Here is a 13707-nt window from a genome sequence, read left to right as displayed (position 1 = left end):
TGACCAGAGCACCTGAAGATGAGCCAAGATAACAGAAGAGTTTAGGTTCCAAGAGGAAAAGGAAATGTAGCAAATATTTAGGAAATATACTTCTCTCTTTTTCAGAGAGAAAAAAACACATTCTGGTCACCAAACTCATGAGGCCAAATTCCCATCATCCTCTTTGAGGAAAAGAAACACAGCATCATTTGTGCTCTCTTTAGGAATGGGTTGATTTCCAGAATGTGTGTTGGTGTTGGTGTTACTCTGGCAATTATCCATCCCCAAAAAGATGTGGAGTAGTTCCTTAAGCAAACTTATGCAGAACTTTTGGGTGCCACAGAGCTGCAGTACCTGACCCTCCATCAGTTTGTTAGGGTTGTGCTACAGAGGTGAGTCCTCCAGCATGTGTAGAGATCCCACTGAACAGTACAGAATACCAATGGTCAACACGTCACTGGTCATTTATATGTCCAGTTATTGTGACTGCATACATAACTGTTGTAACTGTGTGTGCAAATTATCTGTGCACAATTTTGTACATGAACTCGGGTGTACTGACTTCTGAACCTCTAGTTCTTAATGTTAAGGGCTTGTTGTATTCTGGGAAATTACATCATTTAATGCAACCAAACTGTTTTTCTTTTACCTTGCAAACTGTGGTCCATTGGAAAGTGCTTGGTTTCTTCAAAGGCCTTGGTTATGATTGATCCTTTGAGGAGCGCATTGATAGCATCCACCTGGAGCAGGAATTATATTAGGTCACTCTTAGTAAAACTCCAGGAGAATTTTTGAAGAGGCCACTTATTGCGGAAAAGTGCAAAAAGAGTTGCATTTGCTGCATGTTGGCATTAACATATTCACTTAAGCTAAGCTGGATGCCTCCGCACCAGTCTAGAGCTATTAATTTTGATGGAAGTCTCATCCTTAGCAAACATAATTAAACCATTCCAGCACTCATCTCTCCCCAGGAGCCTAGTATGAATTATGTGTATGCAGTATCGGCATGAGAGTCATGAGCTGGGCTCTGGTGAACAAGGGGGACAGAGAAGAACAATTTAGCTGAGGTTATAAATGTGTAAAGACATCTTTTGGTTACATTCTTTTCCGCTAATAGGAGACTGTTTTTCCAAAAATTATGTCCATGAGATCTTTTCTGACTACTCATAACAGGAAGATTTCACTCATTGTTGGTTTTCACTCATCTGTTTTCAAATCTCTTTGTCATGAATCCAAAGCTGCAGGTCACCCTTGTCCTAATCACACAGAGCGACTTGAATGTTGGTGGAGACAAAACTGTTTCCTCAAACTATCTTACATCCACTTCCTCGCATCTTATTCCAAAACCTTGTTAGCTGGATCTCTACTGAGATATGATTTAATAACGCAGACTCTGAAATTTCTGACATCTTGTTCTGTGATGTAGCGTACGCTGCTTCATGTAACTGTGCTAGTGTCCTGTACCTGGTTAAAAAGATGCTCAAGACAGCCATGGAGTTTGTCTTGTTTGTCTGAAGGAATCCTCATGTCATTGGGAAGTTCGTCACCTAATAAAGGAAAGATGAATTTTTTTTTTTATAAACCATCTCATCAATTTGGGTCTCTCACATCTTGTGATGTGGTTATGGCACAACCAAAAAAGCACTGTGACCGTGATTTTCACAATGAAGAGTATTATTGCAATATAATCACCTTGAAGAGATCAGTGAAGACAAATTGAGTGGCTTGCGAGCTCTCCTTCCCCAGTCCACAGATCAAAATATTTTTCAGACTATGCAAATACCCTCTGTAAGCAAATCAGCAACAAAGGACTCTAATCTGGCCTAATTTCTCCTCCACACACCAAGAGTACAATGGTCCACTGAGGAAAGAGCAGACCTCTAACTCCTTAATTATCATGTGACTAGTTTGGTCTGTGTTCCTTTGAATGAACCGCCTTTGCAGCTAAACATCCTTGTAATAACAACCAGCAAAGCTGTAGATGTTTAGCCTGCTGTGCCATCTGATGTTGGAGAGCCTCTTTTATTATGCCTGGTTGATAGCCAGGCACTCACTCACCTGATCCCATCTCATCGCTGCCCAGGTAAGAGCTGTTACTCCGTACACTGGTGTAGGAGAGCACAGAGTCCCGGTTACTGTTACACTCACTGGAAGGAGAAGAAAGGAAGATGTTGAATATTTTTCCTTATCCGGGGCCTTGACTCAGTTATTACTCGGTTTATATTCAACCCTACAGTCCCTCAGGGAAATGTCCTTATTCATTAATGTGAGCTGACTTGAGTAGGGACTGAATAATACTAAGTGAGGCCTCCTGATTTGGCTAGTAAATGTATGTCTACACTGCAATTAAAAACCCATGGCTGGCCTGTGCCAGCTGACTCGGGCTAGGGGGCTGTTTAATTGCAGGGTAGATGTTCGGGCAGGAGCTGGGGCTCTAGGACGCTGCGAGGTGAGAGGGTCCCAGAGCTTGGTCTACACCACAATTAAACAGCCCCTTAGCCCAAGCCCTGCAAGCCCAAGTCAGCTGGCTCTGGCCAGCCGTGGGTTTTAATTGCAGAGGACATCCTTCAGTTCTCGGGACTATTGAAGCATGATTGTGAGCAAGTCTCTTATAAAGGATGAACGCTGATTTCCCAGTGAGTGTCTCATCACTATCAGGGCACAGAGGGTTCATTAAAGATGCTCCTGGAACACCCAGAGAGGGTTACCAATACAAAATTAAACTCTGTGGGCTTGATTTTCCACTGAGCCCAAGCACAGGGGCCTGGTCATGTATTCTCAGCCATCTAACTCCAGCATACGTTACAAAGTTGCAGGGGCAGAGCTGAAAGGGAAGGGAACCTTAAGGACCTTACGCCAGTGGAGAATTGAGCATAGTGGAGCCTTGCACTGTCATGCCCACTCCCTTCTCTTCCCTTACCACACTCCCTCCCTTCCCGCCCCTGCCATGCCTCTCTTCAGAGCTGGCACAAGAAGCAGGAGGGTCACTTCAACCAGCTTTACCGCAGAGGAGATTCCTGTACACAGGGGGAATTCTCCAGCACAAGTCTCCTCCTGCTTCAAGTTCACTGCCCCATACTCATGGTGCAAAGAGAACTGGATGGACTGGAGAATCCAGTTCACTGTTTTTATCTAGCCTTGGCTTAGAATTTTTCAAACCTTAGCTTTGGAAACTTACCAGCACTGATTTTAAAAAATGTAAACCTAAACCAGAAGGGCTCTGAACTTTGCGATTGTAAGAATGAAAGTAATTTCCCTCATTAATAAAAAGGACCTACAGAGTCCTATTTCCCTGAACTGGGTTTTGTTTGCCCTTGTAAGAGCTATTATCAGTCAGGTCTGTTTTCTCCTCTTTTTGAAAAAGTTTAAAGGGAGATAACCAGTACTGTTGAACTGAAGTACAAACCCTTTGGGAGAAACCTTCTGAACTAGTTCTCCCAACAGTCAATGAAAAAGGAGCCTGGTTAATGCAAACAAGGCATATTCTTATCTGTAATTTGCTCATTTTTGTAGCTCCTCAGTATCCATTTTCTGGATCAAAAACTATCAAAATACATTTGATTCCCCCTTGGGTAACTATCATATCTGTTACATGTACCTAATTGTTTGCCTCTATTTCATAAAGATAAGACAGAATAATCTTTCCTATTTTACATTTATGTGTAAAATTCTAAAGCAAGTGACAGCCCCACGGAGACTCTATCTTTGATCTCACTGTGTTACCCATAATAGATTAGGCTCAATTGTTGAATCTGTGTAAGTAAAACAGGATTCAGAAATGGGCTTCCTATTAAAAGAGGGAGACAACTCTTTGCATTTCATTAAAAGACCTTCAAAGCACATAAGCAGGTTTTCATATTGGGGTGGGCAAATGTCTCCTAGGAACAAGTTTGAACCCACCAAAGTCACCCTACTTGGTACCTAGACCAGGGTTTAAAATAAGAAAATGCATTTTTCTACTTGTAAAAAAGCTCCAGTGTTAGAGGAAATAAATGTTAATTCCTGTGAATGAGACTCTACAGCTCATGCTATCACTGTTTTAAAACAAGAAAGTAAAAGAAATAGCACTTCTAATCAACTAATCAACTGTTGTGGCCTATTTTTTCCCTTACTTTGTAGATTCTAAAATACGTTGAGGCTTTCACATAAATTAGCATGAACACTACCCAGTTCAGGGCTGTTTCTTAGTACCGTTTAGTGTTCAGTAGTCATTGCTGCTATCAGACTCATGCAAAGCTCTATCTAGCCACATTTCCATGGCCAATAATGCAGTGGACACGCTGAGCCTATCTAAAAGCCATCTACGTGCCTTACCACACAGAGCAAGAAGAGATCATATGGACTGTTGTGAAGAATTCCAGATGCCAGCATCATCTAATGCAAAAAAGCTACAATTGCAAATACAGTTTTTGCAGGCTGGATGCTCTGTTCAGATACACTGGTTTAAATCTGGAATAACTATTGTCTTCACTGACAGCTGGTGTAACAGAGATCAGAATCTGGACCTTTTCATGCTTCAGGCCCAGGAACAACCAAACATGTGCTAACTCTCATTTGGGGTCACCCATGGTCAAATCACGACCTCCGAGAGTTTATCCCAACCTAGCCCATAAGCAGATGCCAAAAGGTTAAACAGTTAAAGCAAGGCTTCTGATTTTTCACTGCTTTGCATCTTGTGTTGCCACTTACATCAGTGCACAATGAAGATAACATGCTACCATTCTGATAGAGTAGCATTTTATACCTCATTTGCATCAATGTAAATAGCAACAAGGAGAAAAGGTCCATACTGCACAAGCTTCAGTGATGTGTGATTAGACTGAATTATCCTGATTTTTATAACTCTCTTTGACAAGACTGCTCTGTACTAGAGCAGGCCTATAACATGCACATTCTTCTCCATTAGAAGATGAAAAAGGCAACTTGTTTACCCTCTTCTGAAGTCCTGCCTTTAAAAATGTACTCTTCCAAGAAAGACGGCTCTTGTGGAGTGTGTGAGATTTCCTTCAGCGGCAAATATTCCAGGAGAAGCAGCAAGTCAATCTTGTCTCAAAAACAAGATTTTGAGACACCTGAGCAAATATTTGAGTTTGTGGTTTCAAAGACCCATTTTTTTAAAAAAAGGCGGGATGTCCATTTCTGCTTCTCAGTGTTTTAGGCTTCTGGGAAAATTGTTCACAGACTTGAATGGAAAAATCCTCTTACAATAGCATCGATTATAAGATCAAGCAGTCTACAAACTCTGTCGAGCTTCTGTGGCTCACAGTTATATGGTATAGGAGGGGAAAAGTCACATTAAACTTTTTGATGTTCCAAGATAAGTAAATTTTCTAAAAGCCTTGAATTAGAGGGGCTGTGAGTGGGGGATGGGGGAAGGAGTGTTTGCTATGCTTATCTGTGTGATAATAAGAGCAGTGAGATAACTTGAGCTTAATAATGTATAACTGACTACAAAATAAAGCACTGACTTGAAAATAATGCTGTTTATTTCCTAAGAGAAATAAGCCCCAGAGAACCTAGTTCTAACCTTGAGCTGCACAGCTGGGTTCTAATCCCAAAACACATGGACTGGGATTTTCAAAGGACCTAAGGGAGTTGGGTGCCTAATTTCTTTAGGCACCTTTAAAAATCCTAGCAGTAGTGGGCATTGCTGTCTCTCTCTAGGGGCACTCACTGTGGCACTGGTAATTATGCTGGGCTGTACACCTCAGACCAGAAGCTGGTTCAGAGTGCTAACACCTGAGAAAAACCCTGTCTCTCTTCATTCTATTCTGAAAACCTGAAAGGGGACTCCCAAGAGCTGGCCAGAGGCTTCACAGGACTTCCTGCAAGAAATCATATGGGAGCCCTTGCACCTGCTGAAAGTCCATGAGAAACACACTACTTTAATATTTGCTTGAAGTGAGGACCCCTGCAAGATCTTCTGGTGCCCATAGTAGGTCTTATTGCTTTGTCCTAATAGATGATAAACTCTAGAGTGAACCCCAAGGTATTTGGGAACCTGAGGCAGGCAAAAATTAGCATTATTGGAGGATCCTCAATGGAGTAATTTGATGGGGAATATTCCAATACCATTCCACTTTAAATGCTATACAGGTCTTATAACTTTCCCAAGAATAGAAACACTCTTGGGACCAGAACCATCCCTGGTGTAATTCTACAGACATGACTGGAGATACACCAGGGATAAATCTGGATGTCTGTGTTTACCAGGGGAAATCCCATGGTGGTTAATCAGCCCACAGTGGGTAACTATACTAAGAGTGGTTATCCTTGTAGCAAATCACCACACCCATATTAATATCAGGAATTACAGTCCCGTACATGCTTTTCCTTTGCTTCCTTATCATTCAATGTATTGCCTAGAAACTGTTCTGCTTAAGACCTAAAATCACAGAGAACAATACAGCATCATTACAATCCTGCTGGTGAGCTCTCCTGACAACTGGTGCTACATTAACATTGTTTAGCCTAGAAACCTCAGACTGGAGCCAAGATACAACCATCAGCATAATCACTCCCAAACCCTAATTAGTCTGCATTTTCTGTGGACAATGTGTTTGTACACATGAGGCACTGAACCATCAGGATCAGATACAGAAGCTGCTGAGTAGGTCTTAAAGCAATGGGCTACACCTCCTGAAACCCTGGAGAATTCCCTCCTGCAGCTGCTGCACTTCATTGGAGAACAGCCTTCTCTCTGACCTTAGATGACTGTCTGATCTTTTGACCCTGCAGTAAATGGATCCTGTGGTAGCCTGTGTGACATGTGAGCCATGTCAAATGGATGAGACGTTGTGAATCCTGTACTGGATACACTTAAATGCATACCATATGAGCAGGAACTGGGGCCCATTCTTACATTCCCTGATGCTGATGGGAGTCTTGCCACAGGCTTCTGTGGGAATGGAATCAAGTCCTAAGTGTCCAGACCTATAGGCCCATTAATTAGGTAATGGGGGGAACACTGAAGCATTTACTCAATAATAAAAATTGAAGTTACTTCAAGGACAGTTTTGCTAAGTAAGCAGTAAGGATTTCAGGATATATGCTACAGTTTGTACGGCACTTTTAAAGTGTAAGCATAATGTATAACTACCACATATTAGTACTAATATGGTACGAGGTACTAATTCATTAGTATTATGAATTTCAACAGCATTATCCTATGTATCAGTTACTTGACTTTCTGATTATTAATCTGTCTTGATCTGTCTAACTACCATCCAGCACTGTAATATTAAGATTAAATAGCCTCAAAGTACTCTGCCGACCAGAATGGAGAGCCATGTATATCTTTGAACACACCTGTAGGAGTCTCTGAAACTCATTGTGTCATGTCCTGAGTCTTCCTGGTCCTCCTCAGAAACTTTGAAACAAACCTTCTTACTCCCACCATGCTCAGCTTTGTCAGTGTCGCTCTCTTCAGCCCCCAAGGAAGGTGGGGATGTCTCCTCACTGGACAGATGTTCACATGTGCCAGTGGGTTCTGTTATGGTGGACAGAAGCCTAGAAAGGTAAAACACATTGCTCTCAGTGACTGGTGAGTAATCTTGTGAGTTATGCATTCACTACTGTGATCTGAACTCAAGTGCACTTGAAATCAAAAGCAACATTTCTATTACTTCAGCTATATGTAGACGGGAGCTACACGAAACTCACTCAGTTTGATTCGCATGCAAATTTTTTTTGGTTTTAGTTCATGTGAACTCACAATAGGTGAATTTTGCATTCATTCAGAACCTAAAGTGCAACATGAAACTTGGCTAAAACTGCCAAGTTCTGACTAGTTTAAGGTTAAAAGCACTGACTTTCAGATAGCTTGTACAAAAATATCAACCCAGGTTCAAAAACCTAATCAAACATGCCCTGCAAGAACTCTCAAAACCAGGTGAGTTTTGGTTATGAAAGTTTTGTGCAGGTGTAGATGATCCCCTCCTCATTAATACAGTGTTTATAATAAAAAAAGACAGCAACACAGAACTGTGGCAGTATGCTAGGAATAGTCATCCACCCGATTTTCTGCAAAATACTGTGAGACTCTTAGGCACATTTTAAAGTGTAATTATTTGCTAAAATAAATTATTCTGCACAAATAGTCTCACTTCCATCAAGAGTGAAGAAACGTCCCCACGTTTGCATCCTTTTTCCTGCTGGATTTTTCCTCTAGACACTAACTGGCACTCCAAAAACCACAGAGTATACATCATAAATTTGCCTTTTATTGGCCAGTGGAGGAAGAATTCTAGTCAGTATGTGCTAACTCTTTCAGGAGATCTCATCCTGCTGAGACTGGCCCAAAGCCTTGCAGATTTTCCTGTGTGCTGAGTCTGCCAAACTGCAATCACATTTATAAAGAGTCCTTTTTACTTGACCTATTAAGCTGACTCCCATGGTTAAAGCCAGAAAAAGAAGGATAGAAGGCAAAGACTGAGCCCCTTCTGCTGTTCATCTTAGAATAAGAAAACATTATCCCCCACAACCCAAGTAGGGCATGTATCATAACAGTCTATGGCCTGACCCACACACACAACCACCACGGTCACGAGTTAAATGCACACACATGGGGCATAAACAGTGGCCTTTGTAATTGATCCAACTCCTGCCATATCCCACCTTCCCTCTTCATTCCACTAACAATGTCAGCCTCATTGTTCCTTTCTTCTCCTGTTCCAATTTCTGTACCTTCTCCCATGCTTCCCCTCTCCATGGAATGAACTCTCAGTCCTAGTCTGCCAGGCCCTTCTTATTCAAATCCCTTTTGACTACTGACTTCCGATCTAAAATAGCTCCCTCATCTGGGCCTCCCAGTGTATTTTTATGTCAGTCTTATAGACAAACTCTTCGGGGCAGGGATTTTCCCAGTGTCTGTGTCTTGTACAGCACTTAGCCCACTCTTGGAGTTTAACAAATAATAGGAATCAGAACCAGAATGGACAACCTTTAGTTCTAACATAGACTTCAAGCCAGAGAGTGCAAAGAGCAGCTACACTAGCTCATTATGTAAGTGGAAATGACATATAGGTAGATGGATCTGCATTTGAGCAACTCCGGCCGCCTCCATCCAGCAAAAGGCCGTGTTGCAGTGCGGGGGGCGGGGGTATGCACACAAATACTAACATATTATAATTTGTGCTAATGGACACAGAATATATTTCTGTGGTTGCATATTTCCATTTTCTCAGATAGTGTGTCCCTTTATTTAGGACGTGCCCTCAGCAGCGCACACACAGGGGTCTCTTTACTCACTTATTTATCTGAAAGACGTATTGCTTCATTTCCTTCACTGCAATATCTAGTTTATTAAAAAGTTGAAGGTACGAGTCCTGTATCTCCCGGTCTTCTTCTTTCAGCAGAAAGCTGAGTCCCCTTTCCTCCTGGTTTGTTCCCCCATTCTGCTGGCCAAAGCTACCCTCATATTGTTCATGTGGGTTGAGTTCTCCATCTTCTGGGGTTAGGCACTTCCATGATGGTGCAGCCATGGTGGTGATGCAATGCTGAGTGTATGAGACTGGATTCAGAGTACCTACTAAACATTGAAGGAAGTAGTTAGTATGGCTCTAGTGACTGTATGTATTACCTCTCAATACTTAGAGCAGGTTTCTATGGAATTTAATAGGAATTAAAACAATAGGCTCATACAGAAATTTAAATAGGTTAGTCTATAGAAATTGCTCTAAAATCCTACAGTGTTTAATAGAGAATGTGCGCTTCCCTATAGGAATCTTGAACCTTCTTTAAAACACTGTGGCAAAAATATAACTTTCTATTTATTCTATAGGACTTCTCCATGGCATGCAAACTAAGTTTTTTGCCATTACTGTAGTTCATGATCATGGTAACTCATATAACTAATAATAGTACATTGCCCATTCATAGCACTGACCATCTGAGGAGCTCGATGCATTTTTAAAATGCTAACGAATTTAAGATTGAAACAAACCTGTTAGGTCAGTATTATCCCAGCTTTACAGATGGGAAAACTGACCCCTGGGAAAATAACTATCATTGTCAGGAAAAGTAAAGAATAATTATTTTCATTTACAAATGGTGGCAAGGAGAATATCGACAGCAGAGCTGGAACATGACTGTGATACTGTGATTATCCCCTCCTACTCTCATGAAAAGTGCCGTGGGATCTTTAAAAAGTACTAGTGGGCAGGGCTTCTCTCGTTGGCCTAATTTGAACAGGGTCTCCAACCATTCTTCAATATTTGGGATAGTCCAGATTTCCAAGGGGCTGTCCCAAGTCCTCTTGCACACTCATTTTGTTGGACACTGAATGACTCAGAAGTATATTGTGAGAGGTACAACAGTGAAACATTGCAGCACAAGGATTTGCCTGGCAAGGAAATCCTAAGTAGTAGCCATATATCTGAAAGATAGCACCTCCAACATTACAGAGCCGCCTAGTGCCAATGTGGGGGATTAGTTTAGTAACGGCTCAGAGAGAAGAGCACTACTATCTGATTGGCTACTTGAGGTTTCTCACCCTTGCGATTATGATACAACTTCACATTATGGAACCACTTAGCCCCATCACTTTTTTCTTCCACTCAATAAGACAACTCTTCTAAGTGGAAAAAACACCCCAGGGCATTTTAGGTGTGATGAGAAAGCCACATTACTTCGCAGTTAAAGATGTTTGACTTGAAGCCATACTCTGTGCCCAAGGCATTGAGTTATTTTACAGTAACTGCATACTGCCTGCCATCTTACTATGAGCATTTTAAAAAGAAGAAAAAAAGTATATTGTCAAGGCAACATTTCTTTGGATTTGTCTTGAACTCACTGAAAATACAACTCCTGTTTTTACTAAAATAATGCCACTGGAGCACTCATGAGCACCTTGTTCCGGATCAAGACCAATTATAGATGGCTTCCGTCCAATGCGAATGCTGAATGACCTTCCTGTTGAGGTAGTATTTTTGGGGTAGGATACCTCCATGAGATTAATGTGGCAGTTGGTGGGGCAGAAATCCATGCTGTTGAGGGGGTGAGGCTCCGATGTGGCTTGTTTGAAGGCTGGGCTCACCTTCATTTTGAGCTCATCTGCAAACTGGGGGATAAAGCAAGTTTGTGAGATTTCATTTGCAAAAAAGATGATGCAACACAGAAGATCCTTATTTTTCCCTGCCAGCCTCCCATTTCCACAGCCATATCATCTCTGCTATCCTGGAAGGTACTGTTCCAAAAATATCACTGGAAAAAATGACATTTTAATTTCCTTGAGAATTATTTTAAAAAGTTCTTCTGAGGGTCAGATTTCAAACATATCAGATAACTGTACCGAAAGCATACTTAGTTTGTGCATACAGGTATACAATGTGCTCAAGCAATCATAGTAACTTGTGTGCACAACACAGACATGTGACAGCTCTTGTCATTGATGGAGAACGGGGTTGGGCTCCTCATTTGGATGGGCAGGATGGATCTGTCAGCAGAGGCATGCATTCCAGCCCATAGAGACAACAGTGTGTAGATGCTCTAGAGACAAGTCCTTACCCCACAGAGCTTGCAATCTACATAACTTCTAGTTCTGTGCTCAGCTCAGTAGAACACTTCTCTCTAAAGCAATTAATGGAGAAAACACAGCAAAGAATACTCAGACCCCACTATCTTGACAGTATAGGACTGTCTAGATACGTCACTGAGATCTAATAACGCTGCACCTTGTGGTAGTTGGTGAATCTTTTGCAGATGCTCTCCAGCTTAGTGTCACAGGTTTGCCGGAAATCATACTCTGGCATGGTCTCCACAGCTCTGCTTTGGGAGATGAGCTTCTTGCAGTTCTTCACAAAGTGACTGTCATCTGCAGCAAAGGCTTCTAAAATCTGAAAAAGGAAACAAAATTCCAATGGTAAAGGCTGAGAGCCAGGAATACTGCAATATCCTTCCACTGCAGTATACACCCCACATTTTGGCATGTTTCAGGAAAGTGGCATTCAGCACACATCCAGCCCTCTTTCTTCCCTAATTAGCCCTTCTGAATCATTGTCATGCCTAATCTCAACACTTCAAAACTTCAGCCAGAAGTTTTTAAAATATATTGGATGTGCTCAAAACAGTCATTTTGCCACAGGGAATGTTCAGTCTCTGGCACATTTGCTCTGTCTTGTTATTTCTGCTTTGTCCCAGCATGGACATGCCAATAATGTTATTGTTACTTGATGCAGACATTTATTATTTGTCCATTGTAGTGCACACCAAAACATAATACCAATCATTCCTGCCCACACTAGGCAGCAATCAAACCCATGCTTCATATCAACCAACCCAACGCATCTGATGGGGAAAACCTCCATAGTCTTACCCCAAGGGGCAGCAAATGTTTGCCTGAAAGGATGAACCTCACATTTGCCCTGAGAAGCAGCAAACTCCTGCTCTAGTGGACAGACAAAAATGGGAGAGTTTCACTGGGAGAGTTTCCCAGCTGAGGACCCTCCTGCAAGAGTGTCTTGACTCAAGTCCTCAAGAGTTGAAATGAAGGGAGAGTCAGTGCAACTTGCCTGTACCAAACAGGAGTTAGTTACTCTACACTGGTGCATTCTAATGAACTAGCCTAAGCTCCAGGCAGGGCCAATAGCATAACATGCCGTGTCACCAAACAGACAAAGTGGGTAAGCCTGGCTCATTGGTTTCCCTTATTGTGCTTGGGAAGGAAGCTGGCAATGTATGGTGGCGGGTACCTTTGCAGTCAGATTGAAACAACCCTTTGGCTCTACGGTTTTCTCCAAGACATAACACTTGATCCCAGCAGTGCTGACGTATTCATACACCACCGCGTGTTCCAGATGGACATTGTCCACAGTCAAGCTAATGAGATGCATGTCTTCGCTCATGATCAATGGAGAGTCTGGAACCAAAGGCAAGCCGTTAGGGAACCAACACTCAGAAACACACACACGCACAAACGCAGGTGTGCATGTGCACACACACGCTCAGGAGACACGTATGCCCAGCATACATTTATGGCACAGATCATGGTACCTGGCAGGGACTCTCAAATGGGAGGTAAATTACATTAGCTCTCAACGTCCTTGATGAAACACGAAGCAGTTTACTGTTCCTAACTGACTTCCCTTGAAGCCCTGTCACCACTGTACTCCAAACTGCAGTTAGTGCTACAGGTTCACCCTGGTGAGTGCACTTCACATGCAGCTGTGCCAGAGGGAGCGTCGTCCCAGGGAAGGGCAGTCAGTGCTATCACCACCTCCTCTCCAAGGCAGCTGTCAATGCCACTCAGCACGAACTTCACCAGCAGAGGCAGTCCAGAGGTGCTGCAGTGCGTCTTGCAGTGGCCTATCCTTGGTTTTTTCTGGACCAGCCCCTACCTTTTAGGAGCAGGGACATGCGCAGGAATTTAAATTTGACCCCTTCTGGGGGGGGGGGGGGCACAGAAGATCTCTCTCCCCGCTCCCCACTGGCCCCGGGAGGAGCTTGCTACCCTCCCTCCCCTCCCGGTCCTGGGAGGAGCTTGCTGCCCCCCCTCCCCACCTGGCCCCAGGAGGAGGTCACTTCCCCCCTTCCTCCCAGGCCGGAGCTCGCTGCCCCCCTTTCACCCCCGAGAGGAGCTCGCTGCCCCCCCTCCACCCAGCCAGAGCTCGCTGCCTCCCCTCTCTCCCTGGCCCCAGGAGGAACTCTCAGCCCCCCCTCCCTGGGAGGAGCTTGCTCCCCCATCCCCCATACAGCCGGAGCTCACTGCTCTCCCACCCCCGGGGAGGAGCT

At 43.1% G+C, this 13707-nt stretch overlaps 1 protein-coding gene across 3 annotated transcripts in view; it reads right to left on the bottom strand.

Annotated features, from left to right (window-relative positions):
* PREX1 (phosphatidylinositol-3,4,5-trisphosphate dependent Rac exchange factor 1) overlaps nt 1-13707 on the bottom strand; it is a 221193-nt gene that overhangs the window by 17168 nt on the left and 190318 nt on the right. For 2 of the 3 annotated variants that reach the window (XM_074970042.1, XM_074970040.1), the window contains exons 22-29: nt 12669-12835; nt 11652-11813; nt 10828-11038; nt 9229-9508; nt 7288-7488; nt 2038-2126; nt 1444-1526; nt 629-719 (exon numbers count right to left, since the gene is read on the bottom strand). In XM_074970042.1, the coding sequence (XP_074826143.1) occupies nt 629-719; nt 1444-1526; nt 2038-2126; nt 7288-7488; nt 9229-9508; nt 10828-11038; nt 11652-11813; nt 12669-12835 (1284 nt within the window). The remainder of the gene's footprint in view (nt 1-628; nt 720-1443; nt 1527-2037; nt 2127-7287; nt 7489-9228; nt 9509-10827; nt 11039-11651; nt 11814-12668; nt 12836-13707) is intronic. The other variant, XM_074970041.1, reaches the window with a different exon arrangement.

The sequence above is a fragment of the Natator depressus genome, chromosome 13 (assembly GCF_965152275.1).
Source record: "Natator depressus isolate rNatDep1 chromosome 13, rNatDep2.hap1, whole genome shotgun sequence".
In the NCBI taxonomy this organism is placed as follows: domain Eukaryota; kingdom Metazoa; phylum Chordata; order Testudines; family Cheloniidae; genus Natator; species Natator depressus.
Note: the sequence above shows the minus strand (reverse complement) of the source record. Positions and strands in the feature narration are given on the sequence as shown.